The 19,667-nt window shown below is 38.9% G+C and overlaps 1 protein-coding gene across 4 annotated transcripts; it reads left to right on the top strand.

Annotated features, from left to right (window-relative positions):
* Positions 1–397: 397 nt before the first annotated feature.
* Positions 398–18,592, top strand: ARL6 (ADP ribosylation factor like GTPase 6). 4 transcript variants are annotated; one of them, XM_009092686.4, is made up of 8 exons: positions 398–506; positions 3,120–3,270; positions 5,052–5,113; positions 6,825–6,893; positions 9,303–9,397; positions 13,110–13,239; positions 14,693–14,748; positions 17,297–18,592. In XM_009092686.4, the coding sequence occupies exons 2-8, from the start codon at positions 3,148–3,150 to the stop codon at positions 17,320–17,322; spliced, it is 561 nt and encodes a 186-aa protein (XP_009090934.1). In that variant the 5' UTR covers positions 398–506; positions 3,120–3,147; the 3' UTR covers positions 17,323–18,592. The 4 variants fall into 4 exon arrangements, with proteins under 4 accessions (XP_009090934.1, XP_018772434.1, XP_018772433.1 ...); XM_018916889.3 differs by having other exon boundaries at positions 407–506; positions 3,117–3,270; XM_018916888.3 differs by lacking the exon at positions 398–506 and adding an exon at positions 513–858 and having other exon boundaries at positions 3,117–3,270.
* The last annotated feature ends 1,075 nt before the right edge of the window (positions 18,593–19,667 follow it).

Raw genomic sequence — 19,667 nt, forward strand, 5'->3', positions numbered from 1 at the left:
AGAAATCTGAAGTGTATTTTCAGCCTCTGTGCCTGGCCTGGCCAGGCTGTCTTCCCTCCAAAGCCCTGCTGCTGCCACTGCCCCAGTGACGCGCGCATTTGAGATTTTCCAAACGCTGCCAAAACGCCCGCTTCGGAACGGGCGGCGCTGTCAACACCTCGGGTGGCCGTTCTTTCTCAGGGGTTCCCTTCTGTGTTCATCGCAATCCTCACAAGGATTTATCCAGGCACTCCTGTCAGAGGCAGTGCTTGGAAACAAGCAATTCCCGAGGCGCTGGACACAGAAAATGAAGGGAACGCCTCTCCAGCCTGTCCCCTCAGCCCCACCGCGCCGGGGGCGTGGCCTCAAGCGGGCCCCGCCCCAACACCCTCCCCCCATTGGCCGGAAGAGGCGGAGAGGGTGGGGCGGCTTGACGCGATTGGTGGAGCGGGGAGAGGGCGGGGCTCCGGTTTCCTCGGCAACGGCGGCGGCGGCGCGCGGGCCCGGCCTGCGCCTCCCGGGCCTAGGTCGGTGCGAGGGACGCGAGGGACGCGGGGGTCGCACCCGGGGAGGGCGGACCCGGGGCCGGCCTTCCCTGGGGACCCTGGGCTGGCCTCCCCTGGGGATCCTGTTCCGGCTTTCCCGGGGACCCTGTGCCGCTCTGGGAGAGGAGACCCTGTCCTGGCCTGGGAGAAGGGACCCGCGGCCGCTGCCGGGGCAGCTCGAGGCCCTGTGGTGCGGACGGGAGGGAGGGAAGGCCGGTCCTGGGAGCTGCGATCCGCCCGCACCCGGGAGCTGCAATACCCCGCACCCAGGCCTTGTCCCGAATTAGGTCCTTGCACCCAGTGTGCCAGAGGCCGAGCCACGCACAGAGCTGAGGTATTTGATTTATTTCTGGTTCTGCGCAGAAAGGGGAGCTGGGCGGCAAATCCACCAGGCCAGCACGGCCACTACCAAAGCTTTTTACTGTTTAATGCCTTTGTTTGCTAAAATATATAATGTTCACTGGCTGCAACTCTTATCAGTTAGTATCCTGTCTTCTGTTGGCTAATGACTCTCTTGCTTCCCATGCTAATTACCCTACATGCTCAGTCTTTCCCTTCTTTTGGATCTTAGATCATTGAAAAATATCCAGCCCTAACCCTAAACAAGGCAGTTCCACCGAAAAAAATTATTTATCTTTCTAACACGTGGACATCACTTAGAGCTTGTTTGTTGGCTGCTCTCTATTTCACAGATTAAATCTCCTTTGTTATTGATTAGGTTTGAAAATAGACAAAGATCCGACGTCAAAGAACATTCTTTCTTAAGAAAAAAGCTTAGAGAGTTTGCTGTTAAGCTCCTGGACGAAATTCTGGCTTAAATAATTTTCTGGGATGTCTGATGTATCCTGTATAGCACTGTAGGCAAAATATCAGCTGGCAAAAAGGAGGGAAAAAAGGCACCTGTGTTAGCTGTAACTGCTGTAACTTCGCAGATGAGAAAAAACATGAAAATAAGGTCAGGGCAAGAAGTCAAGGGTACATTTCTTTCCCACTGTGTTCTTAAATAATGACTGTGCCAACTGGTAGGAAAATTTTTTAAAAAACATGGCTCTAATTAAAATGTTGCTAGAAACTGTTGTGTATTTAGGATTTTGGGTTTAAAAGTGAAGGCCTAGAAGTATTTTTAAGGGCTTGTACTTCCTCCTTTTATTTTAGGAGTGCCTACAATGTATTTTTTTGGCCCTCTAGAATGTATTTTTTTGACCCTCTATTTTTTTATCATTTAGAAAAATAGATTAAGCTCTTGATTGGATAAGAAAGTAATGTGTGCTGGAGCAGGGTTTTGTCAGGTTAATTTGATAATAAACAGCTTTAATCTGCTCTCTGAGTTGTATATATGGATTAGAAAATGAGTAGGGCATAAAACAAAGGGAGTTAGAATGAGAGACTTGCTATAGCTAATGTTGGGGTTTTTTAACCTGGTAATAATTCTGTGTAGCTGTAATGTAGTTCATGACCAGTCCTGAATCAAAATGCACCAGAGAAAGCTCTAAGAAATACATGTATTTAAAAAGGAAAAATCATCCTTTAGCCAGAATGATTACTTGTGTGACTTTATTAAATGCAAAGTTCTGAAATTACTAAAAAGCAGTTAACTGTCATTTTGTAATCAGTTATTGAAGAAGTGTGATCAAAGATTTGTTATTGATGCAGGTTTTTTTACTTTTTCCCCCTCCTGCTATGATTTCCTCAGCTTACCTCAGAGTTATCCAGTGCTGTGTGTTTTTAATTTATTAAGAAAAAACAACCTTCACCACTCCAGAAATCCTCTGACATGAATTAAATACTTTATTATTCAAGGCATCTCAAAGGTTTCAGTTGTCTGATTGCTGAAATTATTTCTAGTGGAAATCATTCAGGGCAGACAAGGGTTATCCGCTTTGCAGAGAGCGTTTAGCCAGGTATTGCAGGGCAACACGTGATGTAAGCTCCTCTGAATGTGCCACTGCCAGGTAACTTCAGCCAGAGTCTGGGCAGCAGCAGAGCTTTGGCGTCTCCCTGACGTGTGGGTGAATGTTTTGGTGTCTGTTAGATCTATTTTAATCAGTTTCTATTTGTGGTGAACAAAGAGTTCCTAATTTATACATGTCAGTATTAGCAAAATATTGGCAAATTAGAGTTTGAATTGAATCAGCAGAGAGTGCTTTATCTAATGCAGGGTTCAGTAAATTATGTAGCAGGTGCTGAAGAGGGGAAATACTGTTGTTGTCTGAATGGTGTACTGCTGACAATTTGAGGGAAAGATAATGACCCTCCTTTTGGTTTTGCTCGCTTTGGTGGGAGCCCTGGTGGTGCTGCATCGTGCCCCTGTTTGGGCTGCTCAGAACCTTTTCTGCCCAGTGAATCAAGGGTGTTGTGTGATTCAGACAGGGCTATAAACAGCCAGTCTACTTTGGTATCGAGGCCTCCTGGCTGTAATCAGCTTACCCTCCATGTGCTCATGTGCAGAGCCAGCCCTTGGGACAGTGTTTGTGTAGGGTCCTGCTCACACCATCACTGCCAGGTGTGAGGCTGCTCGGCCCCATGCCCACCCTTGGTCCCAGCGCTGCCCTGCATGTAGCACTTTTCCAACAGCTCTGATTCCCTGAACAGCAGGTGGTCCCTGTGACTTCCAGCCACAGCCATGGGATTGTTTGACAAGCTGGCAGGATGGCTTGGGCTGAAGAAAAAGGAGGTTCACGTCTTGTGCCTTGGCTTGGACAACAGCGGCAAAACAACGATCATCAATAAACTTAAACCTTCAAATGTAAGTAGCCTGCGTGGTTCACTGTTGAGTGTTTGTTTGATCTGGGTTTGTATGCTGTTACAAAGGATGTGCCCATGGAAAAGATGTGGGGAGCTTGTGATTTAGCACAGTGGAACAAATACGTTTTAAGATTTTCCAGGGTAAGGGTAAGCATTCACATGCACATGATTTTCCCCCACTGTTAACATGACACACTTTTGTTAAGATCACCCAACAAGCAAGGGTTTATGATGGCTGAAATCAGGATCTGAAACAGTCACTTAAATCACTTAAATAATCATCACAGGATTGCAATTACAAGTGAGGTTGATTTGGGATTAATACAATTGTACAACAACTCATCGTGTTTATTTTAATCTCTTCCTGAAAAATAGTAAGCATAAGAGATAACAAAATAAGAAATAAAAAGATGTACATTTAAGAGTGACTTCACTATTTTTAAGGCAGAATAATTATAAAAATAAGTACCATTAATACTTGCAATTCATTCATCCAGTGAAAAGTATTTGAGGGCACTAGGAGTGCCTGATATTCTGAAAGTAGGGTCCTTGTTTCTAGGTATGTTTATGGACTAGAAATAGATGAATTTTGGTAGGCATATTCAAAGCCAAAGGTTGTGCATCTTGGTTATGTGCATCTGGGAAACTGATTTCTGTTGTTTACATTCGGACACAGCTTTTTTTAAAATTGTTATTATTAATTTTCACTGATGTTTACCCTATGAGTCCACCGGACATTGTTTAAAAAGTGTGACATCTTTGTGAGTCTGCTACTCTTCCATTCCTGGCAATTATTCTTCCACTGAAAATTTAGTAGATTTATAAACAAAGACTATAAACTCCTTGCTACATGCTGCCAGTTTTTAGGGAGAAAGGCTACAATGTGTACCAGGCAAATTGTACTTTATGTAATTACTGAAACCTTTTTTGTAGAGGGTTTTTATGTCATGCCTTAAGCAGTAAAATATTCCTAACTACAGTTGAACTCAAACTTGAAGATTTATCACAATAATGGGCATTAGAGAAGCTCTCGGTGGAATTATATGAGTAGAATAAATACAATTTGTTTGTAATGAGAATTTATAGGATAACTTTACATCCAACTTGTTTAAGTCCTACCCTTGCAAGCCATGCCAAATAGTCTAGCATGCAACAAATATCATTAGATCAAAGTTAATAAAACTGTTTCTTTTTAGTAAGTTCAATGGACAGGTGATTTTGAGCTCTGCATCAACTCGGTCTTCTTAAGAACTTCTGCTTTGCCCCAGGAGCAATATATTAGGGCCTGTTTACCCTATAGGGTAAATCCAAATGTTTTTCCATCTGTCTGCAGTTGTTTCTGCTGGACCTGCCTATGGATGGTGTTTGGAATAAGGGGCTCTAGGAGTCTGTGCAAGGATTGCATGTCACTTTCTCAGACGGCTCTGTAATCTATGGGATGTGACCTTTCTTCCTGCTCAATATCGATGCTTCTTAGAGGAGCTATTCTTTTCCACCAACTTAGCTGATAGGTTCCTTGACCAGCTCAGTAGTAAGTCAGTTATCAGACAGATCTCTTAATAGTGCTTTGTGTTTTGGCAATTCCAATAGTGTTTACTCTATTCCCCAGAAAATACAAAACCCTTGATTCTGAATTACTTTACTTTTCTGGGAACTTTTTTAATATTTCACATTTTGGGGCAAAAATAGATCTGTAATGTATTCATGTTTTAAATATATTTCTGTATATTCTAATACATTTTATAATTTGGTTGTAAAATATGTGCTTTCTTTTCTTCAAAGGCTCAAACTCAGGACATCGTTCCAACAATAGGATTCAGTATAGAGAAATTCAAAACTTCAAGGTAGTACTTTCTTTCTTCATTAGCAGTAATGATTATTACACCATAGTTGGACTTAATGATCTCTTTCAGTGGGTTTGTAACTGAGTATCATGTCTAGTGGTGTAATGACTTGACCTTGCAGTTTGTTGAAATGTAGTACCCACGAGACCTAATCATGATCCAGGACTGAGTCTGTTAGAATATAATGTGTGTTTTGTGCTGCTATAAAAGTATTAATTTTTTTTTAAGTTTTTTAGTTTCTTTGCAGTAGCCTGTATAAACATCTGATCCCTGTCTGTTGAGAGTTTCAGAATAGGGCACTGTTACAGACTGGAGGAGAGACAGCTGCTGAGGTGGCAGCCTAAATTCCACTCTCAATCTGGTAACCTAAATTAAGCACTCTCACTGGAGGTACTCTGAACAGATTGCAGTGTAATCTCATTAAATGCAAAAGGATGGCAACAGCATTAGCAATGCAAAGGTGGCAGGAGCAAAGGCCAAGAAACAGAGCAATAAGTCATTAGTTGAATGAAGACTAAGATTTAGATTAAGAATGTCGTGACATGAGGATATTTCAAGGAGGCAGCATCATTTTGTTATTTTGTGCCCTTCACTGGATGTTTTTAGTGTGTGCAGTTAGTCTTCAAACCAAGTAGTATGGCCTAACTGGGTGGGAGATCTGCAAGAAATTGTTTATTCCTTGATCTGATATGTTATAGTGAAAGGTTTCATATTTCTCTAAGAGCTTCCACAGCTGAGCTCTGTCCCAATAAAGTACATCAGACAAGTTTGGGACTTCACATGTGAGAATGTAAATTTATATTGCTTTTTTTTATTCTGATCCTGTAGTAGGAGAGGTGATGACCTGTAATTACACCATGTAGAATGTTAAAAAAAAACCAAAACAACCCCTAAAAATCCCACCCCAAAACCTCAAACTCTACAGACTGACAAACCCAGAACTCTGTGTCTGGACATGGAGTGGCAAGGATGTCTGGAGAGCTTCCTTTTCCTAACCTCCTTGTTTTGGTGGCCTCCACTTGGGGAGCTACTTGGGGCTACCCAAAAAAGGAGAGCCTTGTTCTGAACTCAATGTTGCCTCTGTAAACATTTTAGGAGAAGATGAGAACTTTTTGTAGTGTCCAGTAAGCCTTGCTATATGTAATGTTTGGGTGAAATCTCACAGTGGCAAAGACTGCTCTTTGTAGCTTGGTCATCTGAACTCACCCACTTTTACCAAAGTGTACTTTTTTTTTTTTTTTCCTTAAAGGTGGAATTTATTTAATTTTTTAAAAAAGCCTTTTATTTTGTCCACATTTATATCTGTCTAGGGACAGAATTTAAGACAGGCTATGGACTTTAAGTCATGGTTCATCTGAATTTCACTTTCTCATAAACAGTATTTGATATCAGCATGATAGAGAGAGAGCCTAAATGGGAGCTTATTTTGCATTTGATGTAGCTTCAAATAATTGGTTTAGTTCTTTTATTCAGATAATAAACACATTTCCCACTGTGAAATATTTCTGTAATAAGGCTGCAAAACTGAGTAGGATTGTTTGAAGGAAATAGTGCAACCAGAGTTCATTTGGGGATTTTTCTCAGTTGATTTGGACTCAAACTGATCTGGCTATTTTTTTTTTTTTTTTTTTTTTTGTTTGGACAGGGAAAATGGATGTGGTTTGGGTTTTGTTCTTTTTTCCTGGGTCTCATGCATTTCTTTTCTTTTCAGTTTGTCTTTCACAGTGTTTGATATGTCGGGTCAAGGGAAATACAGAGACCTCTGGGAACACTACTACAAGTAAGCCTATAATTTATTTTAAAGCATTGCTGTTCATATTAACTGTTGTGTAGGTTATTTAAACAGAGGTATGATAATATCTAGTGGTTAGAAATTATTCAGAGAAGGCTTGTACCTGGTGTTTGACAGAAGCTTTACTCTGGATAAATAAAACTTTCTATTCTAACAAATGAAAATTTTTATCTGGTGTTACTCTGTGCTTTCGGGGACAACTTTGGGGAACATACTAGAGATGAGATTTAAATGTTGAAACCTGAAAACCAATCCTGTAAGAAAGCTCAAGATGAGTTCGTTTTCCAGCTTTTCAGTTCTTCTGTAGGTCAACTACTTAAAACCTGCAAGATATTGGCTGATGGCTGAGATTTTTAGAGGTGAGGGAAATGAACCTCAGAGGATAAGGCACATGTAACTAAGAACCTTAATGAGCATTCTTACTGTCATTTACTAAACAGGATATTTTCTGTATTTTATAGCATTCTGGTATTGCCTTTTGGTAATAGATGGACACCATTCTCTTGTTTTGGAGCTTTTAGTGAATCTGTATTATTTATATTATTTCTTATATATATTTAGTTAACCTTTATTTGCATTGTCTCATTGCTATTCTGTAATGCCTGATCCTGATCTAGATAACATGAACAATGCTAAACCATGCAGAAGTAGCTTGGAGAAATAGGAGGGATAAATTCTGAAGATTATAATATTGATTAAATATTAATATCAGTTGTGGTAGAGCTTAATTTTTTTTAAATTGAGTATTAATGCTTCCTCTCCTTCCTGTGCAAATTGTGTTAGCATTGAAAACATTTGGCCAGGAGATCTTCATTGTTCAAGAGTGTTAGATTTGCATTTCAGTAACTGATGCCCTCAGGCTCCTCTCAAAATGCTAGCAGAGTGCTTCATAAGCAAATAATTTTTGTGATTGCTGTATTTAATGCAGTAACTTATCCCTTGTGGGGCATAAATGGCTTTTTCATCTTAACAGTAACTCCCTAACAGTAAGGGAGTGTTTTAGGTTGTGCTGACAGTGAAATATGCACTTGTATCTTCCTCTGGTCCTGAACAAGTGCACTAGGCACGTATTTAAGATTAACTTCTAAGAATAATATAAAAACAATAATTTCTGTTAATTAAATGAAAATATTAATAAAATAATTATATGCTGTTCAGTTTATAAAGTTAAGCAAGATTTAATTTTGCAGGAAATCAAATCTGGGCAAGTGTCAAAGTAGTTGCCTTGGAGTCCTTCAAGTCTGGACTTCTCTTTAGCTTGAAAGTATCTTCTAGTTCATTCTCTGAGTACATTTATCTTAAATAACCCCAAAGTCATGTTGTGTCCCTATCCCTGATACTTCTTGGTGAAGTTTTTTTTGATATAAATACATGCCAATACTCTTGATTCCTCTGGTAAAATACTCTATCTCATGAAAATTGTTTGGGCATTTCCAGCTGATATGCAAAAGCTTTATTTACTAAAGGTTCTGTGCACGAGAAGAGAGTGAGCCTTCTCACACAATCTTGGGCTGCTCAGGTTGTTTCTGGTTTCCTGCAGGTACAGATCTGTTTCTTATCAAAATACAAAGATAGATGGTGCTGGAGGGTAAAGAATGTATTCATAATGGTGTCTCAGAGAAATGTAAAATGAAGGAAAAGTGATTACATTAAAATATAAAGTAAATATATTTCTGTGGGTGTTTACAACAGCTGAATTATGAATTGGTGAGATTTGGTTTTCAAAACAAGTTTCAATAAATGGAACATCAAGTCAAAATATCAGTAACATCTTGAAATAATGAGTTGAGTAGCTGCATTTATGTGTGACTGTGATCAGACTATCAGCAAAATGTCCTAATGATTTGAAATAGTTGAAAGTTTTTACCTGTTATTAAAAAAAAAAAAGAAAGATCCTGTTTATGCAGGATATGTAAAGGTTAAACTAAACTGCATGTGCCTAGCTGTGGACACAGGTTTTGTCTAAAAAGGTGTTTGATCTTTCTCTAAATAAATTTAGTACGGGAAATACAGAATTTCTGTAAAGATCTGTCTTTATTTGGTTTTTTCCTGCCTGACCACAATATCAAAATAGCAGTTGGTTACATTTTGAAGTTCATTTTTCAGTCTGAGTAGTAAAACCAAGCTTTTCTAGAAGGTGTGTGGAGACTGAACCTTGTAGGGGCAGGTAACAACCTCATGTCTTAAAAAAATATGCATGTTACCGAAAGATTGAATTTCAGAAATAAGACAGGATTCAAATGTTAATGGTAAATAACAATGACAAAAATTAGAGGAAAAATCAGGTTTGTTTGGACTTTTTTCTGGGTGTTTCTTCTGAAGCCTTTTCTTATTCACAGAGTATTAATTTCTTTGAGAACCTATAATTTGCCTCTTTGCTCTTTTTATGTTATGCAGAGAAGGCCAAGCCATTATTTTTGTCATTGATAGCAGTGACAAATTAAGAATGGTTGTGGCCAAAGAAGAACTTGACACCCTTCTGAATCATCCAGGTGAGGAGGCTTTTTTTCCCTTCTGTGTCCATATTTGTTATGTTGCCTTAGGAAAAGCCCTTATCTGACACATTCTGAGTACTTCACAAGTATTTTAACCTTTCATGAATATTAGCACAATAATCTTCTAAAACATGTGGGGTTTTTTTACCTATTCACATTTGGAAATTGGTCACACTTCAGCTTTCTCCACTGAGTTGGGTTAGTCTCTTATTAATCAATATAGATCAAAAGTTACATTGTTTTGGGAAAGAATAGACTATGAGTTAGAAGCTGGAGAGGCTTCTTGTTACGACCAACAGAGACAAAACTGTCTCTCCCAGCCTGGTTTTTTTTCATGAAGACAGCTAATTCCTTTAATGTAACATTTAACTTTCTTTTGTCATCTTCATTATAATCTTTTATGCTTTAGCCAGAAATACAGAGGGATAATTACACCAGTCAGTTTCAGTTCCCTGTGGAAGAGGATATGAGAGGATTTGTGATCAAGGTCCTGTTTTTAGGGGTTTGGTTTGGGTTGTTTTTCACATGAGACTGCACCTGACTTAAGTTCTGATATCAGTCAATTCTTTGCCCTTCCATGTATCCAACATTACTGGGATGTGTCTGTACGCAATATGCAATTTTGACTTTCAGCACTTTAGTAGTTGCTCTGCCTAACCAGAATATTAAACTACATCTAGGAAGTTTAAAAGTGAAATAATCCTGTGATTCCTTAATTATTTATTGAAATGATACAGCCTTAACTTAACTTGTGGGATTTCCATGCTGAAAGTAAGAAAGGAGAAGCTGACTTGCATTTCTAAGAAAAACAAAGTGTGATAGGGACAAATATATTCCCATGTCTTTATTTTCCATGAAGACTGTATACAACACTTTATTTCATCAACAAAGATGCTGGAGCTGACAGGACCTTCTTATTCTCATGCTCTAATTTCTCATTCAAGGTTATGGGCTACTTCAAATGCAGACACTGAAAAGACAGTGTTACAAAAGTCACAGGCAGGATGAGGTGAGCCAAAGGCTGCAGGTGGATTACTCAGAGGCCAGGGCACTTTGTACCAAGTCAGGAATTAACTGCAGCAGTAAAACCCAATTCTGTTAGTGGAGTGAACCACACAGGGCCAAGGGTGAGAGGTAAAGCTGCTGGAAGAAGTTACTGGTTTAACAGTGGGCAGAAGAATAAAAATGTTTAGACAGAGTAGAAGCAACCTTAGGTGGGGCTTTTCATTCAGGCATTAATAGGTCACTAATGCTGACCTAGCAGGTCAGTGTTGTTCAGTTGTTCATGAGTTTGTGTCTTCAAGTTCAAAAGTCCAGGCTCTGGCCACTGAGTGCAGTCCTGAGAGCCAAGAGACAGCAGTGAATTGCTGCCATGGAGTGGCTTAGCTCCAACACAGCCACAATGTCACTGATTTGTCAGTTTTGATATATCACATGTAAGAGAACCAAAGAGGTTAAAATGTTCTTTTAGGATAATGTTCAATAAAAGTAGCTGTTAGGTGAATCAATATACAGCAGGTTTGCTGTATCAGTACTTTTATTTGTATTAGTGTTCTACCCTTCTTGCTGCATACCCTACTTTCTCCCAGTCTGTGCTTGTGTTTGTGTCATCCTCCTGGAATGGTTTAAATGTATGTATTTACCTAAGTTTTAAATGGAATTGAATCAATTCCTGTCTCTGAAAATCTAACCAGTCCCTCAGTAAAACAATTCCCTGTCTTTTTGCCAGGCTTTGCCTGAGGGAAAGGGAAGGGAATGTGTCCTGTGAAGCATTAAAGGGTTAGAAGTTGTACTAGCTGGGACTCTTTTGTGAATCAGAGCTATAAATTATTTTTACTTACATTAATGGACAATGCACTCTTCAAATAACAGTTTGTTTAATGATAACTGTATCATATTTTGGTTTTTTACTCAAATTTCATTCTTCAGCACTTTGAAAGATGGTGCCTGTAGATTACCTGGATTAGATGATGACTCTTGGGTCACTTCACCTCCAGCACGTGCTTCTAAACTAAACTGAAATTCTCGTAAACTTGAAATTCTTTGTGTAAAATTGCACATCACACATCTAGTGTCTGGAATATTTTTTAATGTGTTAATTCATAACCACTTGCAGCTAGAAAAATTTTCTTTCCATTAGTAACTCTGAAAATTTTGGGAGGGAAATGATGCATGTAAGAAATAATATAAATTTCTGTGACCATTACTTTATTTAGCAGATATCTTTGAGTATGCATTATGAGTCTGGGTGGGTAGGTTGTGCCCCTTTCTAATTGTTTAGGAAAACACTGGAAACTCCTTGATTAACTTGGCTGTTTCCATATGTGGTGTCAGCTAATTTATGTGGTCCTAATTTACCCATAACCTGCAGCCTGTGGTTACTGGAGTTCATTTAATTATACTGTAAATTACTGTAAAAATTTCAGTCAGGAGACTCAATAGCTATTCAATTATGGAATCAAAACAGATCTCTAATTATACTGTGCTTGTATTTTGAGGCCTTTGACTTGTTTTCTGGATATCAGAGGACAAAAGGGCTCCAGGAAGGGTAAATAGTTTGTGAAAATTGTGTTTTGATCAGCACTTACCATCTTTGAATGAATATGAGGAGGTAGTGTTATCTCCACTGATTCTGTGGAAAGGTTTAGTAGGAAGGTGGAAAAGAACATAATTAGGAAAGTTCAAACCATTTCAGCACTGACAGTTTGTTGGGATTTTGGGGATTTTATCATCCTCCTGCCCATCAGCAGGGGCAGATGGCTTATGTTTGACATCTTAAAATAAATCTTTGCCTAGTTTCCTGTGTGAAATCACCTTTTCTTTTTATTATTTTAAAAAGAGCCTGTGTAGCAATTTTCATTGAGGTGGTCATGTGCAAGTTCTTTTCCTATCAAGTCTGATGGATAGACTAAAACCTAGATTTTCTCTAATCCTGGATATCATTCTTTATATAAATAATATGAAAAACTTTGAGAGTTAGTCTTGGTGCTGGTAATTTTCTTGGCAGTGTTACATCTGTAACATTGAAGAGAATATGTTTTGTTTCCTTTCAATCACGGTATAGTCTTTTGGGGTAATCTGTGAGGTTTAAACTTGTCTTTTTGTAAGTATCCCAGAAATTGCCAGAGTACTTTGTTTGGTCTGTAGTTCTCACTGCTAGCTGAAAGAGATTCTGGAGAAGTCGTCCTTCTAGGGAACGGAGAATAAAGGATGTCCACATGTGCATTTTTTTCTAGTTTTATGAATTCTGTGAAGTAATGGATGCTTTCCAGGACACTAAAGGATAATTCAGACTACCCTTCTCAGCTATTGTTGTGATGTTATGAATGAACACAAATTATTTTTTCCATCCATTTTATACATCCAGTCCTCACTTAGCAGAGATGGGCAGTATTTGTAGGCACTGGTTTGATCTCTTGTTCCTCAGCTTCACCAGCAATTCCTATCTCCAGCTTGAAGTGTGGGTATAAGGTAGAGGGAGAGGGGGTGGAAGATTCCAAAGCCTGCAAGGAGGTTTGTGAGCATTTTGGAAGCATGTAGTAGAGGCCAGGTGACCCAACAGTGTGTACATCTTGGTAGGATATAACCTTCAGAGAATTGCAGCTACAGGTGAGCAAACTACCTTCCTGTGTTGTTTGTACCTTGTCACATGCAGAGATGAATGAGTGCTGCCTCATGTCCTGAGAGTTCTGTCTCTGCTCATGCCTAGACATTAAGCACCGCCGGCTGCCTATTCTCTTCTTTGCTAACAAGATGGACCTCAGGGATGCAGTGTCATCTGTGAAAGTGTCTCAGTTGCTGTCCTTAGAAAACATCAAAGACAAGCCCTGGCATATCTGGTAAAGTTCTCTTTTTCTGTACTTTTATTGGCATTACTTTGTGCATTCCTATTTCAGACCTGTTGTGTCACTCACTGCTGTATAAAACAGAGTAGATAAAAGACAGATTCCACACATGAAACACTAAATTTAAAACAGGAATATTAAAATATTTATGGTGAAACTTACTTTAAATGTGTAATGCATTCATTTAGACTTGTGTCTTTAAAGTTTTCACAGCAGAACTGTTAGCCAAGTAATGGAATGGAGGATTTCCACTGAAATCAGAAAGCAGGGTTGATATGAGAAGAACAGTTGACATTATATTTTGCTGGGAAATTGAGTACAATTGTTATCAAAGTGCTCCTGCTAGATTACCTTGCAGGTTTGAAAATATCAATAATAAAACCTTGGAGTTTATTTCCACTCTGCAGATGCTTCAGAAGCTGTTGTTGAAAGGCCATTTAGTAAACTGTTCTCTTCTGTATTCAGAGAGACACTGTACTCTTTGTACCAAGTCATGTTTGAGGGGATTTTTAGTTGTAGGAGCTTATTTTTTGTTCCTGAAGGATGTAAGCTTTACTTAGTGCTGGTGTTCACAAGGAAAAAACTCTCCTTTTATCAGAAATGCTTTACAGAAGTTAGCTTTTTGTCCTATTAAAGTCCTCAGCTGTTATAAATAAAAGTGAAATAATGCAGGTAAATGCTGCTGAAAGCTACAATTTTCATTTTAGGCCCTTTCATGTTAAACTTGATTACCTGGACATTGTTTTTGTCCAGAAATCACACTCATGAATTCCCAGGCTTTTTGGAAGATGGTTTTATAGGGGACTGCAGTTACAGTGCAGATTCACTGCTGTGCTGGTTTTCATAAATTGAAGAATGAAGAGCATTTAAACAGTTATCCCCAGTGATTCAGAAGGTAGATTTACACTGCTCTCAGTGTAGCAGAATGGTTTTATACATTAACAGACACTCCTGGGGTTGCTGTTACAATGAAGTGTGTACACACATATAATTCCCCCTTCCAGTACTCCAGCATTCTCACTGTGTGTAGGAACTGCATGGAGGACATTTGGGCTTGATCATCTTAAAGATCTTATCCAGCCTAAATGATTCCATGATTCATGGCTGCTGTTGGAGGGAGTAAACATCTTTCACAGCATTGTCTGAGGAGGGAGGTGCGGCAGAACAAGGTGTCTGCCTCGTGTGGGAGCTCTCCCAGAGCCCCTCATGTTCTAGGAAAGATTCCTTGTGCCTTGAAACTGGAATTAAAAGAGATCACATCAAGAAATGGTGTTTCCCTGTGGGGAAGCTACCCTATATAATTTGAGGAGCAGACTTCTCCATAGGAAGAAAACTTAAGGAAACTACCTGATGCTACTTTGCAATTATGTAAATTACAAGTTTGGTGATGACTCAACTAAAACTGGTATTTTTACAATGTTTTTGAAATTTTATTTGTTTCTTTCAGTGCCAGTGATGCTCTTAAAGGAGAAGGATTACAAGAAGGTGTGGATTGGCTCCAAGGTATATCATATGTAATTCTCTTGCTGTATTTTCATTCTGTTAAACTTTTTCATTTTGTAAGTTTTTTTCTTTATTGTTTCCTTTGTTTTCTTTCTGTCCATTTCTGCTGTCAGATCAAATTACACAGTGAGTAATAAAGCTCTGTCTCAATACTTGCCTTTCATTTATGTCCTTAATGTACACAAAACATCATGTGGGCTTCCCTGACCAAAGTGTGTATTATGAAATACTAATGCACACTCTTGCAAACAGTGGCACTTTCATTTAAACAATACCAGCTCCCACACTTCAATTTCTAATTGTGGTAGTTTAGTTTCTTCTTTAATTTATTCTTAATGTCCTGTCCCTGTTTTACATAACTTAATGTTATGTATCAAGAAATGGTGAAAGAAAATAAGCCAGGTACACAGACAAATACACTGGTTTTAATTATACACCTTCAGCTCTTTAATCCAGAGCCAAAAGAAGAAATTCTTACACCATAACAATTATAGGACATGCAGACACTCATAACTGCATGGAAGATATCAGATCCAGCTTGGATGATGTCTGACATTGAGCATCTTTAATTACAAACTTGATACAGATGTTGTGTAATTACAAACTTGGTACAGATGTTGTGTCTCCTTCTGTTGTGCGTTGGAAAGGCTCTGGTCTCTCCTGTCCTCCTGCTCAATGTTTAGATTAGTGAAGTGTGGCATAGTTTTGGCAGACTGATCCCATTTTAGCTCCCTGGCTGGCGTTGCTTGTGCCGTGCGTGAGGTGCTTCTGGTGGCGCGGGCTGGGCTGACTGCAGCACCCGCCTGTGCTGTGCCCGCCGGCCGCCGGGTGTCAGCGCTGGCCCGGGGACAGAGCCTCCTTCCACAAGGGGAACCCAGCCAGCCCTGGCCCGGGTTAACCCATCCCCTCTGCTCTGGGGACACCAGGCTGTCCTTTCTACTTAGGCTCGTCCTGCTGACTAGAAAAAGATGGTTTGTTTTACCCAATTATTGTAGAGTACAAAAACACTTGGTGATGTTTTTGTTTCAGAGGGAGAGCTGCTTGCCAAAAATAGTCTTTAGAAAGAGATTTACTGCCCTACAGAAGAGCAGTGATGTATCCTCCACCAGCTAAAATAATTCTGGAGTGGGGAACCAGGATTTTGGTATCAGGTTTCCTCCTCTTCTGTATCCTATCATCACAGAGGCAGATTCCAAATCATAATTTTTCCTAATTTTAGGCACAGTTCTGGCTTAGTAATGTTTTCTTGCTATGTTTAGGGTCTCCGCTTCTCTTGGAAGAACCTTTAGAGTTTCAGTCCAAATTTTGGGTTTTTACATAGCTTCATGCTACTGAAAAGGATCTCAAATGCTTGTGTAAATATTTTCTGACAAAATATTTAAGTTATAGATGTCATTTTTTTTTAAGCACAGCAAGCAGATGCTTCTCCTGTCGCTCACATAGCTCTTACAGCTATTCATTGCTTATGGAGTGTTAAACTTCTTAATTTTCTGAGCTGAAAATCCTTATGAAGGGGCTCTATCTGAAAATTTCCTTTAAGTCACTGGTTCAGTGAACCCAAAAGCTGAAGAGGGGTTAAGTTTAAATGGTACTGTTAAACTAAGCACATGTAGTTTGGCAATTTTATCTTTAAAGGCTGAATACTTAGATATTTCAAGGTGAAATTTTTACTCTTGATTCCCCTCATTCCTAGAGTGCCAGATGGAAATATTTGGAACAAATCTGTAGTTATGGTAGTCCCTAAATCACAGCCTGGGGATGCCATAAAATTCAGTGGAGGAAATGACACCTTGGGAATGAGTACACAGTTCTTGTCAGCAGCCAAGCTTTTCTTACTTTGCCCTTCCAGACCCATTTCACAGTTGGGGTGGCAGGGGCAGAAAGTTTTGTGGGTTTCTTTCCCTAGTGAAGGCTTGATTTGCTATTTTTCTATTTTGTAATGGGGTTGCTTTTGCAACAGCACATCCTCCATAGGGTAAAACAAACCTGCCTCACAGCATTCCCCCTGAGTGGGAGAGATTGTGCTGATTTCCACATTTTGTAATGGGATGCTGGATGCTTTTGGTAACCAAGAAAACGTTTGAAGTGAGTTGAGAAATGGCAATCAGGCAGCAATATGGAGAAGTGTGGCTACAGACTGCAAAGTTTTCATGTGAGTTATTAGAAACCAAACTTTAAATATTTTGCTGTTGGGTGGTTCATGTTCAGTTAGGTGGAAGCCAAAATGCCTAAAAGGAATTGAAATGCATACTTCATAAAACAAACATCCAGGTCTTATGGTCATCAAAGTGATCTTATAAGCCTGAAGAAGATAAAAATTGTATTAGGTGGAAGAGTCTCCCTGTTAAATTTCCAAGATTTGAGGGAAAAAACTTGGGTATACAGGAGTTTCAAAAGTGGATGAGAGAGCAAGTTGAAAACAAACTCTGCATTGTCCCCAATTCTTGTAACTACACCAAAATATTTAGATCTATTTTATGTTTTCAAAAAGCAAAATGCAGCAAGAATTCATCTTGCACTAACACTAGATGTTTCCTTTCATTAACAGGTCAGATGCAAGCAATGAAGACATGAGAGATAAATAAAGGCTCTATGGGGTTCTTTTACACCCTTTGTCAGTAGGTGAAGAATGTGTTCCTTGGAAAGGAAGAATGATTTGAAGAAGATGAACAGTTCAGCTAAAATATCCTGTATTGACCTTTTTCAGTTTAGTATCTCTTCCAGAAAAACTGAATGTAGACAACTTAGCACCTCAGGTATGCACACTGATGAATTATTCAATCTTGTGACTGGAGAGCATATACGGAAAAAAAAAAATTTGTGTTAACAACAAACATCTGCATTCATTTGAGATTTAGGTGATAATTAGCCATCAGTAAATACCCCTCTGTTTTTTGGGGGGATGCCTTTTGAGCAAATGGGAATATTTATTTTCAAGAGAAAGAATAATCAGCACTTCCTGAAATCCATCTACATAAGATACCTACTGATTTTAGATGCCCACTTTTTGGCATTACTGCCAGTTATTTTATATTAAAGTTTGATGTTGGGTTTTTATTATCCATCTCTAATATACTTCTATAAGAGTATTTTGATTAAAGATATAAGGATTCAAGTGTTCAGTATATTTGTTATAGATGATTGCAGATGTTTTTAAGAAATTGCTTTTAATGAAATGTTATTGTTTTTTGTGATTATACCATGGTTATATTTACATTCCCATCAATAAAACTTCAGATATATGACATGCCCTGATTGGGTTTTTTAACTTCAATATGCTCATTAATTGTCTTTACATCCTAGAAATTTTTGCTTTTCAATTCACTTCATTTGGAATTTTTTTTATCCATATTCAAGTGGATACAGCACTGTATATGTAATAAAATGGTATCTCTGTTGCCAACGGATTTTTTTATTAATTGCATATATTTTTTACACTACCTAATCCACTAGACTTCTCTTCCAGATACTTAAGGAGCATATGAATCACAGGATGGGTCAGACTGGAAGAGACCAGAGTGGGGTCATCTGGCCCAACCTCCCTGCTCAGGCAGGACAATCCCAGGCATGGCACAGGATTGCATCCAGGTGGTTCTGGAATATCCCCAAGGAGGGGAGACTCCACAGCCTCTCTGGAAAATCTGTTCCAGTGCATGGTCTCAACACAGGAAAGCTCTTCTCATGTCCAGGTGGAACTTCCTGTGCATCAGTTTCTTGCAAATTGTTCGAAAACACAATTAAGAGACAGCTCACTGGTTTACTAGATCATTATTATGCAATGTCTTATATATTTATCTTGTGTATAAAGAGTGTTTTACTTCCAAAAATAAATTTAATAAACTTCCTGGCTCCAAAGTGTACTATAGGTAAAAAATTAAGAGCTTAATTTTTGTTCTGCCACTTCAGGAAAGAGCAGACTGACCCTGGCAGTGCTGAAGACTCAATTTAACTCAGTGATTACCTGATCCCTGTGGGATATGTAATATGCAGCTCTTGCAAAAGCTTCCCCCCACACCCATTAGCAGATAAAACACACAAATGTTCTGTCAGCATGCATTCTAGGCCTCACCTCATAGAGTATTTGGAGTAAAGGGAGCTGAAATGGGAAAACAGTGTCATGTACTCTCAGTTATTGAACAGTTAAATTTAACTTCCCTGCTTTGCTGGAAGAAAATCTCACTGTAAGAAATCTTTCTTACAGGATGCTGTGGTTTGTACACTTCAGTTTGTCATGGAAGTATTTCCATGTCTCTTTTTGTGACACTGTTGGCCTTTTGTCAACTCTGAATCTAAGTATCTATACAAAAATCAAATACAAAGGAGGAACAGTAATATATCATTCTGAAAAGCTTTCCTCTGAATTATGGGCAGATAATTTTTGGGTTTACTTTGCTTTGGATAAGATAGTAATTAAAATAATGGGTTGGAAGGGACCTTAAAAATCATTGAGTTCCAGCCCCTGCCTTGCTTGGACAAGGGACACCTTCCACCAGACCAGGTTGCTCAGAGCTCCATCCAGCCTGGCCTTGAACAATTCCAGGGGTGGGAACACTGCAAACTCCTTGGGCAATCACTGCCAGTGCCTCACCACACTCTCCGTAAAGAATTTCTTCTTCATATCTAATCTAAAACTATTCTCCAAGTAATACTTGTACAACTGTTTCGCTGTGTGTAAGTATTTTGTAATTATTCTGGATCACTTATATGTCATATTTAAATGAAACATTTAGTTTTAAGTTAATAGTTTCTTTTCTACCAAAGAAAATTTCTTACATAGAATCCATCTGCATTTCTGATTTCCTTGAATGGTATGGATCTTGATGGTTTTCTGATTTTTTTTTTGTTTGTTTGTTTATTTTAAATTACATGAAGCACTTTGTTTATCCTGTGGGTTGCCTTTACTGTCATGGGAAGCTGTT

Source organism: Serinus canaria, chromosome 1 (assembly GCF_022539315.1).
Source record: "Serinus canaria isolate serCan28SL12 chromosome 1, serCan2020, whole genome shotgun sequence".
Classification (NCBI taxonomy): Eukaryota; Metazoa; Chordata; class Aves; order Passeriformes; family Fringillidae; genus Serinus; species Serinus canaria.

Coding starts and splice junctions, on each gene's coding strand:
- ARL6 (XM_009092686.4), top strand. CDS start 3,148: ATGGGATTGTTTGACAAGCTGGCAGGATGGCTTGGGCTGAAGAAAAAG. Junction 3,271..5,051: donor ATAAACTTAAACCTTCAAAT/GTAAGTAGCCTG, acceptor TTTTCTTCAAAG/GCTCAAACTCAGGACATCGT. Junction 5,114..6,824: donor GAGAAATTCAAAACTTCAAG/GTAGTACTTTCT, acceptor TTTTCTTTTCAG/TTTGTCTTTCACAGTGTTTG.